This window comes from Martes martes, assembly GCF_963455335.1.
Source record: "Martes martes genome assembly, chromosome: 13".
Classification (NCBI taxonomy): domain Eukaryota; kingdom Metazoa; phylum Chordata; class Mammalia; order Carnivora; family Mustelidae; genus Martes; species Martes martes.
Genome location: NC_137901.1, coordinates 92,325,466 through 92,344,067, shown reverse-complemented (window position 1 = coordinate 92,344,067; position 18,602 = coordinate 92,325,466). Strand labels below are relative to the sequence as shown.

The 18,602-nt window shown below is 55.9% G+C and overlaps 1 protein-coding gene across 3 annotated transcripts in view; it reads right to left on the bottom strand.

Moving 5' to 3' along the window:
• Positions 1 to 224: 224 nt before the first annotated feature.
• SFSWAP (splicing factor SWAP) overlaps positions 225 to 18,602 on the bottom strand; it is a 66,552-nt gene continuing 48,174 nt past the window's right edge. For all 3 annotated transcript variants that reach the window (XM_080821819.1, XM_080821820.1, XM_080821821.1), the window contains exons 14-18: positions 17,408 to 17,673; positions 10,463 to 10,588; positions 1,877 to 2,041; positions 755 to 827; positions 225 to 544 (exon numbers count right to left, since the gene is read on the bottom strand). In XM_080821819.1, coding sequence (XP_080677945.1) covers positions 479 to 544; positions 755 to 827; positions 1,877 to 2,041; positions 10,463 to 10,588; positions 17,408 to 17,673 — 696 coding nt within the window. In that variant the 3' untranslated portion in view covers positions 225 to 478. The remainder of the gene's footprint in view (positions 545 to 754; positions 828 to 1,876; positions 2,042 to 10,462; positions 10,589 to 17,407; positions 17,674 to 18,602) is intronic.

The following is an 18,602-nucleotide window of genomic DNA, read 5'->3' as shown; positions in this document are numbered from 1 at the left end:
GGCTCGGGTGGAGACGCACGGTCTCCGCAGAGGATGTGGCGGCGGCTCAGGAGGGACCGCGGGCGCCGCTCCTCCTGCCGCCCAGGCTGGGATGTGTCCGCCCATCGCCGCCAGGCCGCCGCCTCTGTTAGGACGCGACGGGAGACCCAGGACAGATGACAAAGGGTGAAAACGCACTCAGCCAAACAAGGAAGAAACCGCCCCACAGTCGCAGCTAGAAAAGGTGTTTTCCTCCCATTTTATTTGATAATACATTTTCACAGAAACATGATATTATTTACAAATATACAGGTAAGAGACTGCTGGTCAAAAATCTTAAACTGAAAATGTCATCAAAAATTAATTTACAAAAACCACCAACTGCCCAGGGGAGTCCTGGGGGAGAACGTGGACGGCGTGGGACGGGTCTGTGCGCGCAGAAGCGTCCTGGCTCTCCAGCCCCCGCGGCCCGGGCGCTGGGCCGGCGCGATGCCGCGTCTCAGGAGGCACTGGTCTGCATGTTCTTGGACGCGGCGAGCATCGCCCTCACTTTGGCCATGAGATCCTGCACGGAGAGATGCATGGGGTCCCTGTGGCTTCCCGCTCAGACCCGGCATGCAGACGGCGGGTACAGGAGCGCCCCACAAACACGTCGGTGGGACGGCCTGGCTGGGGACGCCGCAGCCCTCCAGCGTCAGTCAGGGCCCACCGGCGGGGGCGAGATGGGGGCGCTGAGGGAAAGCCAGCCTCCCGGAGAAGGGGGGTGCCACTTTACCTGAGTTATTTTGCTCTGCACGGAGGAGACAATTGCCGAGGAGATCTGGCCATCTTTTTCCTGAGAAACTCCCCTAATGTAAACAGAGAGAGGTCACAGTCTTGAAAAATGCTTAGACGTGCTGTCGTCAACTATTACGAGCGTGTTTAAAGATGCCGAAGTTATAAATACGTATTTTGCGTTCATGTTTCACATTACAGACGTTTGAAATTTTTTGTAAACTGCAACCTAACGCTGAGAGCATTTCCCGTGAACACCCTGTGAGCCACAGGTAGCGAGGACGAGAACAGGACAGAAGCGGCGGAAGCCGGAGGCGCTCGGACCGGCGATCCCGTGGAGTCGGGCGCTCCGGGTCGCGTGCCCGACTCTGGCCTCGGGGGCTGCCACACGCACTCCTCGGCCAGCACCTGCAGAGCCACGTCTCAGGTCGCGACCCACCCTGGGAGCCAGCTGTACGCCTGCTACCTACGAACCGGTTCTCTAGTTTCGGGGCCCGCAACCCACACGGAGGAAGGCAGCGGGTCCGCAGCCAACAACGATGGAGCCTTGTTCCCGAACCACCGGCTCCGGAGCCCCTGCCCAGCTCTGGGTGGGTGGGCAGCAGGGGCATCTAGCAAACGCTTCCTGACGGCCACAGGCATCGAGGACACGTACATCCGTGCCACCGGCAGGCTGCTCATGTGACAGTCAGCTGTGGACTCTGATGTTCGACCCCGACTCATGTGGCTTGGGGTGAACAGGGTGACTGGGCTGGGTCCCGCTCACCACCGACCCCCACGCCCGCCGTCTCCGGGATCACGCCGGGCTCTGCAGCTGGGGCCACGCCCGCCCCAGGCGGCCCTTGCTGAGGACAAAGGCGCCATTGTCGGTGGTTTCAGAACAGCTGTGATCACACCAGGCACCATTTCCCAGCGGATCAGACAGTGGGGAGTCCTCTAGCCAGCACCTGGGGGGGTCGCCGGCCCACCCCGGGGGCCGCCACTGACAGGGCCGCTGCGCGGGGACTCCCTCTGCTAGAGCCAGGGCACCGGGGGCAGTTTCCGGACCGGCGCTCCCGAGGCCTGAGCCCAGTTCCGAGCAGCTGCGTGCGGGGAGCCCAGGCCGGGCTCAGGGTGGGCTTACCTGGAGCGCTCCTGGCTGGAGCCCCGACTCTCCACGGGAGAGATGCTGGCCGAGTGGGCCGTGTGCCGGCGTGTGGCCTGCTTGCTCGGGGATGCAGACTGGGACCCAGCCTTGGACTCGGTCCGGGACCGCGAGCGCCTCTTCTTCTTCTTCTCGTGGGGGCTTCTGCAAGGAAAGTGGCTTCAGACCAAGACACAGCAGACTCCGGAGGAGCGGTTTCAAGCGTCTTCCCAGGGCCAGCTGGTGGGGTCGGCTAACTCCTTTTGAAAGCTGTGCACGTTTTACTTAGCTCGCAACTGACAGATGCAGCAAGTCACACACACAGAAAGAAGGAAGCCCCTTCCCCCTCCCCAGTAGGAGGTCTGTCCCCCATTTCAAGAGGCCTATGGGATTTGAAACATGGTCAGCACTTTATCTGCATTTAAAAAACCGAAGGAGAGTCACCAAGTGCCGTTCACATCGCCTGTCCGTACGCAGACGTGAGGATGACTCCTCGCGCGAGATGGGGAGGATCACAGCCGGGGCCGCGCGTACAGCCGCTCCTGCTCCCTGACCTGCCCTCCCCGGGACTGCAGAGCCCGTCCCTGCTCGCCCAGCAGCTGACTCGGCCCACATCCCCCTCCAGGGCCCTCCGTCCCTCGTCCCCTTGCAGACACAGCCTGCTCCCCACGCTCCGGCCGGCGAAGCTCCAGTGCCCACACTGCGCTGTGACCCTCCTGTGACTCCCCAGAGAACATTTCAGAAGGAAAAAGAACATATATGGGAGGCCCAGATGGACACCGGGCCTCCTTGCTCGTGGCCTCTCTGCTTCCTCTGGAAACTGATGGTCACTGCTGTTTGGAAGCTGTGCCCCCTCACACATGACAGACAAGTGACCGAGAGGCGACCGAGTACTTGCTGGAGAGTCTACGTGCGGTCAGTGCCATTGTGAGACCCTCCCATGTGCCCACGTGGGTCCTGTGGGTGATGGGACTCACGAGGGTAGGCACCTGCGTGTCTTCAGAGCTCGACGTCCGGGGCCAGCCCACACGGCCCACTCTGCTCGGCGCCTCTGAGAGGCAGAGCGGCTCCTGGACCCTTCCCCACCTGGGGAACCCACGGCCTGTCCACACGCCCGCGCGCGCGCTGCCCCTGGGCTCCCCACGGTGCTCTCGCGCAGAGGCACGCGAGCGCACCGAGGAAGCCGTCGGACACTCGGGCGCGCCGAGGAGCGTGCGACCTGCTGCCACGACCGTGCTCTCTCCCAGGCGCAGACGTGTGCACTGCTGCCCGCTGTGGCAATGACAGATCAGGTCCTCCCGAGGACGAATGCTCCCGGCGGGGGAGCGGCGGGAAGGACCGTGAGGCAGTGGGACCAGTGCTCGGTGTCCCAGGAAGCGGCCCCATCGCCGGTCCCCGCTGCGGCCACTCCGCGCCGAACCTGAAAGAGGCCAGCGTGCTCGGCCGCTCTTCGGAGGCCAAGTCCGGAGGCCGCGTCCGTGGACTGTTTCGTGAACTCTGGTCACCGCCAGCTCCTCGGTCGGGTCGCTTCTAACGGACACGGGCCCTTGGCAGAGACACACGCCGCGAGCGCTCTCCTCCCTCCGGGCGGGGTTCTCCACTGGCGGGGACCTTCTGGGCGTGCGGGACCCTCCCCGAGCTCAGCTGTGTGCCTGCGGACCGCGCCGCCGTCCTCCCTCGGGACAGCCGGCCGGAGTGAGGTCCAGGGCACAGCGCTCGTCCCGACCTGCTGGGCGTCCCTGCCGCTTCAGGACGTCACCCTCACGGCCTCCCCGGGAGGCTCGAGTCTGGAGCGGGCAGGAAGCGCCCCCCAGGCCCGCTCTTCTGTGAGACCGCGGCGCCCACTCCAGGTCCCCCCGCGCACACACGAGCGTCCCGTCCGCTCGCGGAGTCCCGCCGGGGCGGCACGGCGCGGGCAGGACAGTTCAGGGAGAAGAAACCTGAGGGACGCCAGGCTTCCATCCACGAACACGGGCTCTCTGTGTACCTCCGGTTCTTAGCTTTCTCGAAAATGTTGGCGGCTTTCGGTGTAGAGAAGTCGACGTGAGTAGGGCTATGGTCACCTTCCCCCCGTTCCAGACTGGATCGCGGGAGGAAACCCTCTCCAGTCCTCCTGCCTTTCCGCCCTGTTCTCGGCCCGCTGTCTGGGCGGCCAGCGCGCCCCCATCCCCGCCAGACGCCTCCCCCGACTCCCTTCGCTCAGGGCTCTGTCTCCGTGTTTTCTTTTTAGTGAACGGGTGAAGCGTGTGTCCGACAGCTCTCCTGCCTCTGCCGGGACGTCCTGGGACTTTCCTCCCTGACTCTGAACAGTGAGTTACCAGGGTCGCCGGTGGGCGCTACCGGACCTCGCGGTCCTCAGAGCCACTCGGCTGGGACACGTCTCCTTGTACTACGCTGCTGGGCGCAGACTGCAGACGCTCCACAGGTCTCTCCACCTCTGTCCCTGAGCATTTTGGTCTGTGAACACACACGCCCCTCTGCACATGTGCACGCCCCTCCTGACACGCCCGCCGGCCTAGGTCTGCAGGAGCCCCCGCCACGGAGCCTCGCACCATGAGCTGCCAAGTGCTCCTCGTGTTCTTTCAAGATGGTCTATAAACTGGTCTCTCCTTGCCCTTGAACACTTGTTAGAATTTAATGATGGAAAGCATCTGGGTCTGGAGTCCGGTGGTTTTAAATGATACATAAATTCTTTGGCAGACACGGTTATTCAGATTTTTTATTTCTTCTGGTGACAGCGTGGTCACTTGTATCTTTCAGGAATTCGTCCACTTCACCCAAGTTGCCAAACTAACTAGAAACAAATTTCCTTATTCTCCTTTTAAGGTCTGTAGGCTCTTTCACTCTTGATCAACCTAAAGAAAGACGTTGGTTTTTGACCATTTTCTTTCCTTTTTAAAAAGATTTATTTATTTATTTATTTGACAGACAGAGATCACAAGCAGGCAGAGAGGCAGGCAGAGAGAGAGGGGGAAGGAGGCTCCCTGCTGAGCAGAGAGCCCGATGCAGGACTTGATCCTAGAACCAGATCATGACCTGAGTGGAAGGCAGAGGCTTAACCCACGGAGCCACGCACGCGCCCCTCCCCTCCTCTTTTAAAAGAGGCCACGTACAGACGACACACAGTGTTACGCTAGTTTCCAGTCCCCACGCGAGTGTGTGACACTGTGCTCACAGGTGTAGCCGCCCTCTGTCACCAACAACTCTGACCGGACTCCCTGTGCTGGGCCTTCTGTCCCCAGGACGCCTTCAGCCCACGACCTCCTGGGCCCCGGCGGCGACAACCAGCTTGTTCTCTGCACTGTGGGTCTGCTCGTTTCTGCAATTCCACAGACGAGTAAAATCCTGTGGTAGTTGTCTTTCTCTGACTTATTTCGCTCAGCACAATACCCTCTAGCTCCATTCACGTCACTGCAAATGGCACGAGTTCATTCCTCTTCGACCGCCGCGCAACAGTCCCCGGTACAGACCACGCCTTCTTCATCCACTCATCAGCCGACGGGAGCAGCTTCTTCTAGTTCAGCTGTTGCAAATATTGCTGCGATAAATATGGGCGCACGTGTCGTCTCCAGTCAGGATCTTCATTTTCTCTGGGTAAATACCCAATAATGAGATGACCCGATTGTAATTTTTTCTTTATTATCTTGAGGATCCTCCATGCTGGTTTCCAGAGAGGCTGCACCCGCGCTCGTTCCCACCAGCAGTGTAGGACGGTTCCCCTTTCTCTGCATCCCCGCCATTCGTTTCCTGTCTTAATTTTGGCCATTGTGACAGGTGTGAGGTGGGATCTCACTGTGGTTCTGATCTGGCTTGAACTCATGACCTTGAGGTCAAGACGTCAAGACCTGAGCTGAGATCAAGAGTCAGATGCTTTAAAAAAAAAAAGAGAGAGAGAGAGAGAGAGTGAGTGTCAGATGCTTAACCAAGCCACCATGGTAACCTTCTGCCCAGTTTTAAATTGGATTATTTTGGGGGGGGAGGTGTTGAATTGTATCAGTTCTTGACAGATTTTAGATCCTGGCCCTTTATCTGATACGTCATTTGCAAATATCTTCTCCCATTCTGTCGGTTGTCTTTTAGTTTTGTCGACTTTTTCCTTTGCTGTGCAAAAAGCTTTTGATCTTGATGAAGTCCCAATAGCTCATTTTTGCCCTTGCTTCCCTTGCCTTTGGCGATGTTTCTAGGAAGATGTCGCTGCAGCTGAGGTCACGGAGGTGGCTGCCTGTGTTCTCCTCTGGGATTTTGACGGATTCCTGTCTCACACTGATGTCTTTCATCCATTTTGAGTCTGTTCTTGCGTGTGGTGTAAGCAAATGGGTCCAGTTTCATTCTTCTGCACATAGCTGTCCCGGGTTCCCAGCACCATTTATTAAGAGACTGTCCCTCTTCCACTGGATGGTCTTTCCTGCTTCGTCGGAGATTAGTTGACCATAGAGCTGAGGGTCCATTTCTGGGCTCTTTATTCTGTTCCGTGGATCTGTGTGTCTGTTTTTGTGCCAGTACCATGCTGTCTTGATGACAGCTTTGTAATAGAGCTTGAAGTCCGGAATTGTGATGCCGCCGACTTTGTTTTTTTTCTGATTGCTTTGACTAATCGGGATCTTCTGTTCCACACAGATTCTAAGATATGCATTTTTCTATTTTCCTGATTTCTTTCTTTTAAAAGTTTTTATTTATGTATCTGACAGGCAGAGAGAGGGGGGGAAGCAGGCTCCCCGCTGAGCAGAGAGCCCAATGCGGGGCTGGATCCCAGGACCCTGACATCATGACCTGAGCCGAAGGCAGAGGCTTAACCCACTGAGCCACCCAGGCGCCCCTATTTTCTTGATTTCTGATCTTACCTTCATTATTTCTTTGCTTCTACCTACTTTGGGTTTAATCTGTTATTTTTCTAGGTTCTTTTTTTTTTTTAAGATTTTATTTATTTTTCTAGCTTCTTAAGACAGAAGATTAGATCATTATTCTTAGACCTTTTTTCTTCCCTGATGCAAACATTTAAAGCTACTAACTTCCTTCTAGCCAAATGAGCCCACAGATTTGGCTGTAACATTTTCACTATCATTTAAAAATATTTTCTCTTTTCCCTCGTGATTTTGTCTTTGACCTATGGGTAATTTAAAAATGTATTAACTTCCCAATATTTGGGGATTTTCCAGGTATCTTTTTATAGATTTTTAGACTTGCTGCCACATGGTAAGGGAACACAGTCTGCACCACCTGAGTCTCCGGGGACTTCCAGAGCCTTCTGCACCAGCACAGTGGACGAGCTAGCGCGTGGCTGTGTACGGTTTCCATATCCGCACGGTCTGGTTGTCTGCCTGTCCCCAATTCTCTCAGTGTTGCTTCAAGTATTTTATTTCTTCTTCTTACTATTTTGTTTTATTCATGTGTCAGAGCGAGTGAGTGAGCGAGAGAGCACAAGGTGGGGGAGCGGCAGGCAGAGCAGGCAGGGGGAGAAGCAGGCTCCCTGCTGAGCAAGGAGCCCGATTCGAGACTGGATCCCAGGACCCTGAGATCATGATCTGAGCTGAAGGCAGAGGCTTAACTGAGCCACCCAGGTGCCCGTTCTACTTAGTTTTTTTGAGAGAAAGAGAAAGAGAGCATGAGAGAGTGCGCACACACGAGTTGGGGCAGGGCAGAGGGAGAGAGAGAATCTTAAGCAGACTCCACGCCCAGCACGGAGACCGCCGTGGGGCTCCATCTCACAACCCCGAGAGATGAGGACGCGGCCTCAAATCAAGAGACGGAAGCTTGGCGGACTGCGCCAAGCAATTTTAAGCTTCTGCCTTGTGTCCTCTCCTGGCTTTTAACTCCTTTTCCTTTGCAGTGGCTGACCCACGGAACGAAGACACGCGGGCTTCGCTGACAAAGTCTACTGTGGACGGGCAACACGTAGCGTGTAAGAGCCTGCCACGGCGGGTGTCACTCGATGCTCACGGATGTGCCCGCTGCAGCGCTAAGCGAAAGCGGTCCGTGGCCAACCAGCCCGAGCAACCACGTACTATTCACTCTAATAAGAGGATGGGGACCCTGCGAGGTGTGCTGGGGTACGATGTGGCCATTCGCACAGATTCTACTCTTTAAAAAAGTTCACTGTAACCACATCTTGATCTTCAAAAGCTCAGTACAAGGAACCAAGGATCCTTGGACAAGCAGCGGACCCCCGTGCTGGGGCAGGGAAAGCACTGGCAAGGCCTGGAATATTTGGGGCCAAAAAGCAACAAAGTGCTTCAAGAACCACGGGGCCACGTGGGGTGGATGTCGCCGTCAGAGCAACCCTGGCGATGGATTCACGCGGCACCGACAAAAACACAAAACCCTGAACCCAAAGTCCACAGTGACACAAAAGTGAGGGGCGTGTCTCCTGTAGAAGACGACAGAATTTGAAAGGCACCACTTGGCCGTGACCACTGTGCGAACCAGTTTTGCGTCAGTGAACGCTAAGGCCAGTGGGGTGTTCGCGTGGCATCTCGGTGCCATCGCCTGATGACCTGTGTGGGGCGTGCAGCGTCACTGACGATGGGACAGGCAGCTGGTGTGACACAAAAGAAGTGACATGTCACTTTTGTGGTGCTCCTGCCAAAATGTTTCCCGTGAACCCAGCCACGGTCACGCAGTAAGACAAGTCCAAGTCATGGGACACACAAGTAGGGAGGGGCAGGAGAGGTCGGGAAGGAAGGAGAGGCGGCCGGATGGAACCACGCTGACCCTGCTCAGTCGGGCTGACACACACACACGCACGCTCCCTGCACTGTTTTCAATGGTGAGTGTAAAACTATCTAGTAAACCAAAAAAATTTTGAAACAAGAAGTCAGTGAAAGGGGCACTCAGAGATCAGCTTGTAGAGATGATCCTTCAACTTGGGGGGTGAACAGGCCCCCACGGGAAAGGAGCGGCCTCACCCCTGCTCTTTGTGGAAGGCTGCAGGGGAGCGGTGACTGCTGGGTTCACGGGCTTGGACCCGTGGCTGCACACGTGCCCTCTCCTGGCCCCACTGGACCCGGCACAGCCTCCCACTGCCCGGGGTCAGGCAGGGAGTGCGGCTCTGCGGTCGGCGGAGCCTTCACTTGCTTCGCACAACTCATTAAAACTCCAGCGATCACACAAGTTCTCACGATTCCTAATAGAACCGCCGCCTTCTCCTGAGACGGCTCCTTGAAATGCAAAGGTTAATTTGAGGCCAAAGCCAGAATGCTTCTGTGGGGAGAGATCTTTTGTTGCAGGAACTAATTTTAGACCATGCCCTTTACGTACACCGGAGGTGACAATAAATTTCAAATGTTCAACAGTAACGAGGGCAAGGAGTACAACGGGAAGTGGACCTGGAGCCCATCACGCTGTCCGGGCCAGGGCGGGTGCCGCACGTGGGAGCAGGGCCCCGGGCGGAGCGCACTCGGCCTGCGCGGCGAGCCCGTCCGCCGGCTCAGCCGCCTGCGCCCCTGCGCGGACTCCGCGGCTTCCAGAGAAAGATCGCACTTCGGCAGCGAGCAGACTGCAGGCCCGTTTCCCCGTTAGGAACGTCTTTCCAGAGCTGTGGCCGCGATGAGCCCTGCTGCAAAGGGGCCCCAGAGGCTGCTCGGCCTGTGTCCTCTGCAGACAGGCAGGACCTGGAGAGGGCAGGGCCCCTGAACCTGTCATTCAGGTGTGTCGTCTGGGAGGCTCGGGAACCCAGAGTGTCCCAACTCACATACATGCGAAGCAGTCACGAAACCGGAGCAAAGACGCACACAACCCCCGGCCCCAGCCTCCTCTGGGCAGGTCTGTCACGGGGAGAATGATGCTCCTCACCCAGCTACCTGAGCCGGGGCCTGGGCGCGCTCCCATGCAACGACACGAGAAACGAGAGCTCCTCCCTTCGGGGACAAAGGAACAATGAGTGATGGGAGACCATGGGGGTGGCAGCCCCCACGTGAGATGATGCCCCCGCAGTGCCCTATGGCCGAGACGGAAACACTTGGCGGCAGCCCCGTCCTCCACCATGCTCCCGGCAGGCGCGCCAGCAGGCCCTAGATGGGCCCACCCGGCCCAGACGTATCCCGTCACGGGGGCGGGGTGCCAGGACTTTCCGTGCTGTGACTTGGTGGTGCTCTCTCACTGGAGGGGCTGGGGACGCTGGCGGGCCGGGAGTCGGAGGCCGGGGGCCAGGCGTCCCGGCTGAGAGGCCTATTGTAGCGGACATGGCAGCCAGTCTCGCTAGTGTCCCGCAACCATGACAGGTGTCAAGGGGAGGAGCTCTCTCTGCTCTCAGCCCGGGAGGACCCTGTGGCCCTGCCCACAGCACCTGCTAGCCCGGGAGTGGCAGGGACTCACTTGGGACTCGACCTCCTCCTCTCCTTTCATCTGTGTGTGCGGGTCCGGCAGGGTGGCTAGACTCGGGGGCTGGTGCTGGGCGCTGCCCGATGCCACCCCGACCCCAGGGACACAGAGCTCCCTCTGCAGTCAGCTCCAGGAGTAACAGAAGAGCTGCTAGGGCTGGGTGTTTGCCGAGGGCCGCCTCCCTGGCTTGTGCAGCGCTCCGGACACGCTGCGGACACTCGTTCGCATTCCCGGCAGCGCAGACTGTGTCTCCGGACTCAAGCCGCCTACCTGGACCGGGTCCGCTTCCTGCTGACACCTGGGCTGTTACTCATCCGGTAGGCAGTGGGGACACTCCTTTCTTCCCTCCGTCTCTCGGGAGAGTGTGCTCTTCTCCGAGGGGACCGGGATCGTGACCTGGGCAGAGGAACAGAGGAGTTTTAGTCTGTGTGGCCGGGAGGCGATCATGTCTACGCTGAGGCAGGGATGGGCCCCATCTGGGTCTGCAGGTGCCTGACAGGAGCCGCCTCTGTGCTTCCGGGGGGCACAATAGTGGCCCCCTCCCTGGCCTCACTACCCCACTGACAGAACTGAGTCCAGGCGCAGAAGCGGACAGAGACTCTGCTCCCAGTCCGGAACACTCAGCACACAGCCGCCCAACGTAACCAGGGCACAGCACACGCGAGGCTGGTCCGAACGGCCCGCAGCACCAACGCTGCCCGATTCCAGGGCTGACGGGTGACTGACGGCCAACTCAGGCCTGCGGTTTTGCGTCCTCCTTCTGCCTCTGCGTTTTACTGCCCTCGGCCATTTTCAGCTCACAGACCTCTCGATCCAAATGACACAAGGAAAATCGCTGATATTCAGGGGAGCTGTTTCTATTTGTTCTGAACACTGGCAGCAGAAGAAAGCAGACGAACCAGAGGCACTACTTCAAACCCTCTCTCGTTCACACCCACCGCACGGCATCGCGGCGTGAATGCTGAGCCGGCCACAGCAGTTCAACTCCCAGCAAGCCGCCTCTCAAGGTAATTTACATTTGGGAGATGCCCTGGATTAAAACCATCCTTTAAAATATCTCATTTTTCCTTCTCGGGTTCCTGGAGAGACACTCGCTCTATCCGGGCAGTGACCTCGTCCACTCAAGGCAACCAGTGCTCTGAGCACCGACTCCAGACCCTCACCCACCGGGGGTCAAGGCCCTCTGAGGAGGGTCTTGTAATGACACGTTTAGGATTCTCCTTTTTTGTTCATTCAGTGAAATTACTGTTTTAAGAAGACAAAGAGTAAGCAGAAATCTGGACAAAAAACCAATTTCTTTTCATTCTGTTTCTATGACAACCCATTCAAAAATAATATAAAGAGCAGTTTGATTTTGCCATAAAAGATTCCACACCGAATCATTTTAATTACAAAAACCCCCCAAATAACACACACCGTTGTTCCAAACATCAGCTTATCACCACGGTCCCCGCTCCTGCGTCACAGAGAGAACCCTGCGTCACTCCTGAGAAAGACAGGCCGTGAACAGCCCCAGGTAAACCGTCATCGGCTTTGTCTTCTCCAGCACCACGTGTTCTGGCTTACAAAATGGTGTTGATGGTTTTTCTTCCAGACCTTTCCCAATATTTACAAACTTTGAGGGTGAGGTCCATCAGACACCTCAACATTTTACCAGGTTTCCCCTCCAAAGAGCTCCGGGAGTCGGGGAGAGGAGCTGCTGACAGCTGCTGCGGTCGGTGCTCCCGCTGGGCGAGCGGCCCTGCGGCACTCTGGGCTCGGGGGCCCCGGGGAGGCTGGGGCCTGCGACATGGAGGCGCACACTTTGCACTGAGAATTCAGGGTGCTGGCTGGGGTGGGACCAGAGCCCCAGAGAAAGCTCTGCGTAATGAGACCTCTACACCCGTGGAATGCTCACACGGAGAACGATACACTCGATAATCAGGAAACGTGCATTAGTTTTTAGTGCCTGCAGATTCCTAACTCTCACACAATACCACTCTGCAGTGACCGTTCCAGGTCTCTGAGAGGAGGTGGCTGTCCCCAGTAGATGTGGAGTCATCTGGGAAAGTAGCCTGCTCAGTACCAAGGGCAGTAAGCGTCGTCAGATGATAACTTAGGTTTTATTTCTTTCTTTAAGGTTTTATTTATTTATTTGACAGCGATCACAAGTAGGCAGAGAGGCAGGCAGAGGGGAGGGGGGAGCAGGCTCCCCACTGAGCAGAGAGCCTGATGCGGGGCTCAATCCCAGGACCCTGGGATCACGACCTGAGCCGAAGGCAGAGGCTTTAACCCACTGAGCTCCCTAGGCCCCCTTTAGGTTTTACTATATGAAAGAAGCACTGATGCTTTAATTCTGTTAATGAGGCAGTTAATACTGGTATCACAACAACGCCAGAAACAGGAGCTCCGTTTTATAAGTAAATAACCTGCGCGATGGGGCTCAGACACTTTTTCTTGCGGCTCATAAATAGCGGTCTGCTTTCAGATAGCGGCGGAACGCGGCTCTTCACCTCGATGACAGTGCTGTTTGCAAAAAGCTTCTTTCCTCCTGCGTTTAACCACTGAAAGCACCCCCTGCCCCGGTCCCTCCACCGCTCCGGAGCTGCTCCTGGCGGGCGTGGGGCAGCAGGGTGCAGTGCTCACCGGCCTGAGCAGCCAAGAGCTCCCGCAGCCGACCATACTCCACCCTCCGCCCAGGCGGCTCCCAAGGGGCCAGATGTCCCCGCACGGCTGCGGATGCGGAGAGCCCGCAGGCATCTGCTGGGCTAGGTTCCGCTCCACAGAACGGGGAACCCCTGGCCCTCGCCCGCACACTAAGCACTGAGCGTCACCTCTTGGGAACCCTGTGCAGGATGAGGAGATTGTAAGAATGACCATCATTACCCCAATTTTGCTGGCGTAAGCTGTTTCTGAATATTAACTCTGACTTAAAAAATGTGTTTCTAGGGGCACCTGGGTAGCTCAGATGGTTAAGCCTCTGCCTTCGGCTCAGGTCATGATCCCAGTGTCCTGGGATCGAGCCCCACATCGGGCTCTCTGCTCAGCGGAAAGCCCGTTCCCCCTCTCTCCCTGCCTGCCTCTGCCTAATTATGATCTCTCTGTCAAATAAATAAGAAAAAATCTTGAAAAGAAAAAAAACGTCATTCTAATCCCTAGCTCGTCCCCAAGCAGAAGTCTGGAGGGAGCTGGGGACGGTGGATGCTGCCCCCAATACTGTAAACTGGGGCACAGAGTTCTATCTGGAACCTGCCCCCATTTGGCTGCCCCCTAAATGCTGACGAGCCGACGGAACAAAGGCCCAAGGTGATCTTCTCTAGCGTTCTTCAAGTAAGCTTCATTTCAAGCTTCAGAGTCTTATAAGATTTTAACAACACCTGACTATTAAGGCTCAATTTTTAGGCGATACACTAATGGCCCGAGTACTACTTCGTTCCATTTACGGCAGAGAACCTGGTGAGACAGAAGCGGAAAGCACAGAGAGGGGCATCTGGGTGCCTGGGTCGGCAAAGCCTCTGACTCTTGATTTTGGCTCAGGTCCTGGTCTCAGGGTCGTGGGACTGAGCCCCGCGCTGGGCTCTGGCCGAGCGCGTAGCTTGCTGGAGTTTCGCTCCCTCCCCCTCTGCCCCTTTCCACCTGCATGTGCTTTCTCTCTAATAAATAAATCCTCACACAAAAAAGGAGGAAAAAAAGTCTTACATTTCAATCAATGTTGATTTAAAACACACTAAGCACTATGCATAATCGCTGTGCTTTCTAAGAAGCAACATACTAATTTCTGAAGCTAAAGATTACTCTATGGCCCGGCTGCCTCTGGAGACCCAGGGCCACCTACAGCTTCGATGAGCTTCGGACTCGGACCGCAGGCATGTGAACGCCACTTATCTTCAGAACATGGAGATCACTGCTGCTAGGAAAGGGCCTCTAACCCTAACCTTCTACGCCTTACAAAGCACTTCAATAATTCAATATGTAAAAGAAAATACATCTCAACCACAGAACTCCACAGGTACAAATACTGACAAAAAAATGTGCCTTTTACTTGGAGTTGACAGGAGTCTTTCTGAAATAAGTCGGGGGGCGCCTGGGTGGCTCAGTGGGTTGAGCCTCTCTGCCTTCGGCTCGGGTCATGATCTCGGGGTCCTGGGATCGAGCCCCACATTGGGCTCTCTGCTCAGCAGGGAGCCTGCTTCCCCTCCCCCTCTGCCTGCCTCTCTGCCTATTTGTGATGTCTTTCTCTCGTCAGATAAATTTAAAAAGTTTATAAAAAAAAAATAAAATAATCAAGTCGTGCGTCAGGCCCGGGAACAGTCTGACAGGTCCCTTACTGTAAAGGGTAGCGCTATCTGAAAAGAGAGTTAACAATGATGACACTGTCTTTAGCAACTTCAAGATTTGGTTAAAAACTGACGTATTTTTCACACATCCAGATTCAATTACTGAGAACACCAGTGTCTCCTGGTTTAAACCTGCTGCAGTGTAAACCCACTGGGGTCATCCGAGCTGGCAGAGCCTGGACTGAGAGAGCAGGGGTGACCGCCCGGGGATACATGCCCCATTCCCAAACGAAGCAGACTCGAGGCTGTCAGCCGCGAGCCCAGGCAGGACTCCCCTGGGGACTGGCGTGAGCCACCATCTCCTCTGAGCAGTCCCGGGCTGGTCTCTCCTCTCAGCTCCGCAGCCCCGAGCTTGGCGGGGTCTGGCTTCAAAAAGCATCGTTGTCACATGTGATTTTTCAAGGCAAAACATCGTGGATTACCAAACACTTGGAGGGCTTTGTGTCACGATACAATTTTTATGATTTTATAATGAAGTGCACTCTGCCCTGCTATCCTATGAACTGCCCGTCCGAGGCCGGAGGGTCTGGCTGCCTCGGTGGACAGAGAAGTCAGCCCACGTCCCCACAGTCAGCCGGAAGGAGCACGGAGACGCTCAGCCACCAGACCTGCAACAGCCTGAGTCATGAAAACATCTGCCCTGGTGACACGTAATGTAACTGTAGGTCAAATTAAGGGGAAGCTGGCAGTCTGCCAACGCAGAACTCAAAAGCAGAGAATTTTTAACCTTTTTCTTGTAACTCAAGGTTACACACTAAAAATTAGGATTTTGCTTCTTGTACTTGTCAGCACTGAACATACAGAAAAATATAAAATACATTCAGATACAAAGTATGTAACTCTGAATCTTTTCCAAAACAATGATTTAGGGGCGCCTGGGTGGCTCAGTCAGCTCAGGTCACGGTCTGGGGGCTGCGAGACGGAGCCCCGCGTTGGGCTCTGCGCTGGGTTTGGAGCCTGTCTGGGAATCTCTTTCCCTCTCCCTCTGCCCCTCCTCTCCCTCTCTCAAAAAATAAAAACCACGGGGCTCCTGGGTGGCTCAGTGGGTTAAGCCTCTGCCTTCGGCTCAGGTCATGATCTCAGGGTCCTGGGATCGAGCCCCGCATCGGGCTCTCTGCTCAGCAGGGAGCCTGCTTCCCCCTCTCCCTCTGCCTGCTGCTCTGCATACTTGTGATCTCTCTTCCTCTGTCAAATAAATAAATAAAATCTTAAAAAAAAAAAAAACCCTAAAAGCAATTATTTAAAAAGTATTAAAATAGGGGCACCTGGGTGGCTCAGTCTGTTAAGTGTCTACCTTCGGCTCAGGTCTTGATCCCAAGGTCCCGGGATCGAGTCCCGCATCGGGCTTCCTGCTCAGCGGAGAGCCTGCTTCTCCCTCTCCCTCTGCCCCTCCCCTGCTCATTCTCCCTCTCGTGTGCTCTTTCTCTCTCAAATAAATAAAACCTTAAAAACAGTATTAAACGACATATAAAATGCCTTACTCTATTACAGTCAACTAAAAAGCACATAAAACCTAGAATCTCACAACTCTGAGAGTCAAAAGAGCACTGCAGCCGTGACGAGAACAAGAGCTGGGGAGATGCTGGCGGCCACCCCCCCCCACCCCCACAGCTGGGGATGGGCTACACTTGACGCTCTACGCGCTGAACACTCGCGATCAGAGCATAGCTCGCAGCTCGCACTGCGGACGGGACAAGTTTCATCGTTGCCAGTCCCCCGGACGAGGGGTCAGGGATGCCTCACGGTCGCCCTTGTTAAAGCTGTGCGGTGAAAGACAGCGGGCCAGAATTTACCGGGCACGCTACCGCTCAGCGGGCTGGTGCGGGCCGACGGGACTTATGTCCACTACACGGTACCGTAAGAAACTCTCTCAAAAAGAAACTTTAAAACATTTTGATATTTACCTACAAATTCCAGGGAGCTGCCCAAAATTGAAATTCTATCAGCAAAGTTGTTCATTTAATGAAAGAACAGCAAGGAGTGTGGGTGTGTGTCTGGCTGTGCACGTGTGTGTCTGCGTGGGGGGTTGTGTGGCAAGACGGAACTTCGAAAGAACGACCAGAATCGCACACAGCCGAGGAGCAAACGTGTTTACGTGGAGAAAATGCAATTTCACTGCTGCCATACTTGTCAGGCCTTTGAGGTCTGGTGTTGCTAGAAACAGGGACGTACTCAGAGAGGCGGGTGCGCCTGAGACAGAGGACGCGCCGGGCGCGCGCTTTCCCAGGAAAGGAGGCGAACGTGCATCAGCTGCAGAGGACAGACGCGGTGCCAGCAGGCCGAGCGCCGCGCCGGAGAGGGAGCCGGCGGACTCCACTCGACGCCGAGTAACAGGCCGTGATGCATGGTTTAAAGCCAGAGGTTTTAAACCCGCTGCAACCCAGTTGTTTCAGACAAAACTGCTTCACTGGGCAGGGAATTCTGTGACCCTTTAAGGGCCGCGGTTGTACCTGCGGCCTCAAGTCTTCACTTGCTCTCGAACCCGGCGGTTAAGAGCACCTCTTATGGGTGGGCAGAAGGGCAAATGGACGGAGGGAAGAGACAGGTGCCACCCGCGTGGACGCCGGGCAGGAGCCGCGCCGAGCCCCCGTCACAGCACGCACACGGGCAATTAGCACGGGAAAGGCCACATGGACAAAACGAGACACCCCGCCCCTGTGAGTTTTACATACTGAACAAACCCGCTAAAATTTATATAGATCTGTTCTTAAAAAACCTGGCTGTAGCTTTAGAAATCAAACTCCGAGACAACCTGGAAAGATGTCACTGGGGTTTGCAAGCTGGACCTGCAGGTGAGCTGTCAGGAGGTCTGTGCTCGCCCCTGCTGGCCCTGCCGCTCTGGGGAAGGAGGACCCAGCACCCACGGCAGTGCCGCGCCACGGGCACCCTGCACACACACCTGGAACGGCGCGCCGTCCGATAGGCACTGGGGAGACAGTGCTTTGCTTTCGAGTGGGACCTGGGTCTGGATTTGGAGGACGAGTGGTACTTGGGGGAGCGCGACCTTGTGCGAGACCGCTTTTTGTGCTTTTTCTTCTTCCTCTCCTTCTCCTCTTCCCTCGGCGGGTCCTTACTTTTGCTGGAGGGCCCTTCCGGGGGCTTAACATCTGAAGTGGGCAGAGGTCTGCCTCCGGCCAGTAGCGGACAGGGCACAGAACTGGCTTCCTGGGGACAGAAGCAAACATCGGGATGTTAAGAGGAAACGCAGGACATTTCAAAACGCGCACACATAAAATTTCAACGTTGGGGCCCTCATACCATTTAACGCACCAACACCTCTCAGAAAGGAGCACATCTTTTTCTATGGCTCTAAAACATCACCCTGGTCTCCGGGGAAGTGGCAGGTGCCGGGAGTAAACGTGACAGTTTCCCCAGCCTGTGCTCGTTCACCAACCCCAGCCGGCGGCACTCGACCTCATCAAGGGAACGTGGCAGCAAGGACACCGAGGTAGGAAGAGAGCCGTGCTTGTGCCTTCATAAATCACCGTGACCTTCCACTGACCGAGAGACTCTCAGACCTCCAGCATTGGGCTTTTATGAATCCCTACACCAATCTGAAAGTAATTTTTGAAGGAAGACCTGAACTAAGAGGTTCCTCTTTGATTTTAAGAACTCTGTCAAAAGAAAAAAACCTTCCTTCCTCCTTCCTATGTCTGAGTTGATGGATGTTAACTAAACCCATCGTGGCTATCATGTCACACACACTCGGTGATCACACCGCGGACCTCACACGCACGGTGCATGCACCAGTCATGCCTCAGGACCAGCGGGAAAACACGGTTCTCACGGTGGTCCGCACCCAGACAGCTCCACGGGAACAAGCCAGTCTGCATGTGCTGACCCAGCACGGTCCTGCACTCAACACGCTGTTTACCATAAACCCCATAAATGCGAAACATGCAGAGGGGATGCGCCCCGAGACCCCACGGTGGGAAGGCCCGCAGGTGGACGAAGACAGGGGAGCCCGTCAGCTGTGACCGTCATCCAGGGGAAGGCCAGTTCTAGCAATTCCTTCTGAAGAGCCAAGTGTGCACGCTGCACGCCCAAGGCCCCATGTCACACCACTCTGGAACGACCATGACCTGCAAACCATG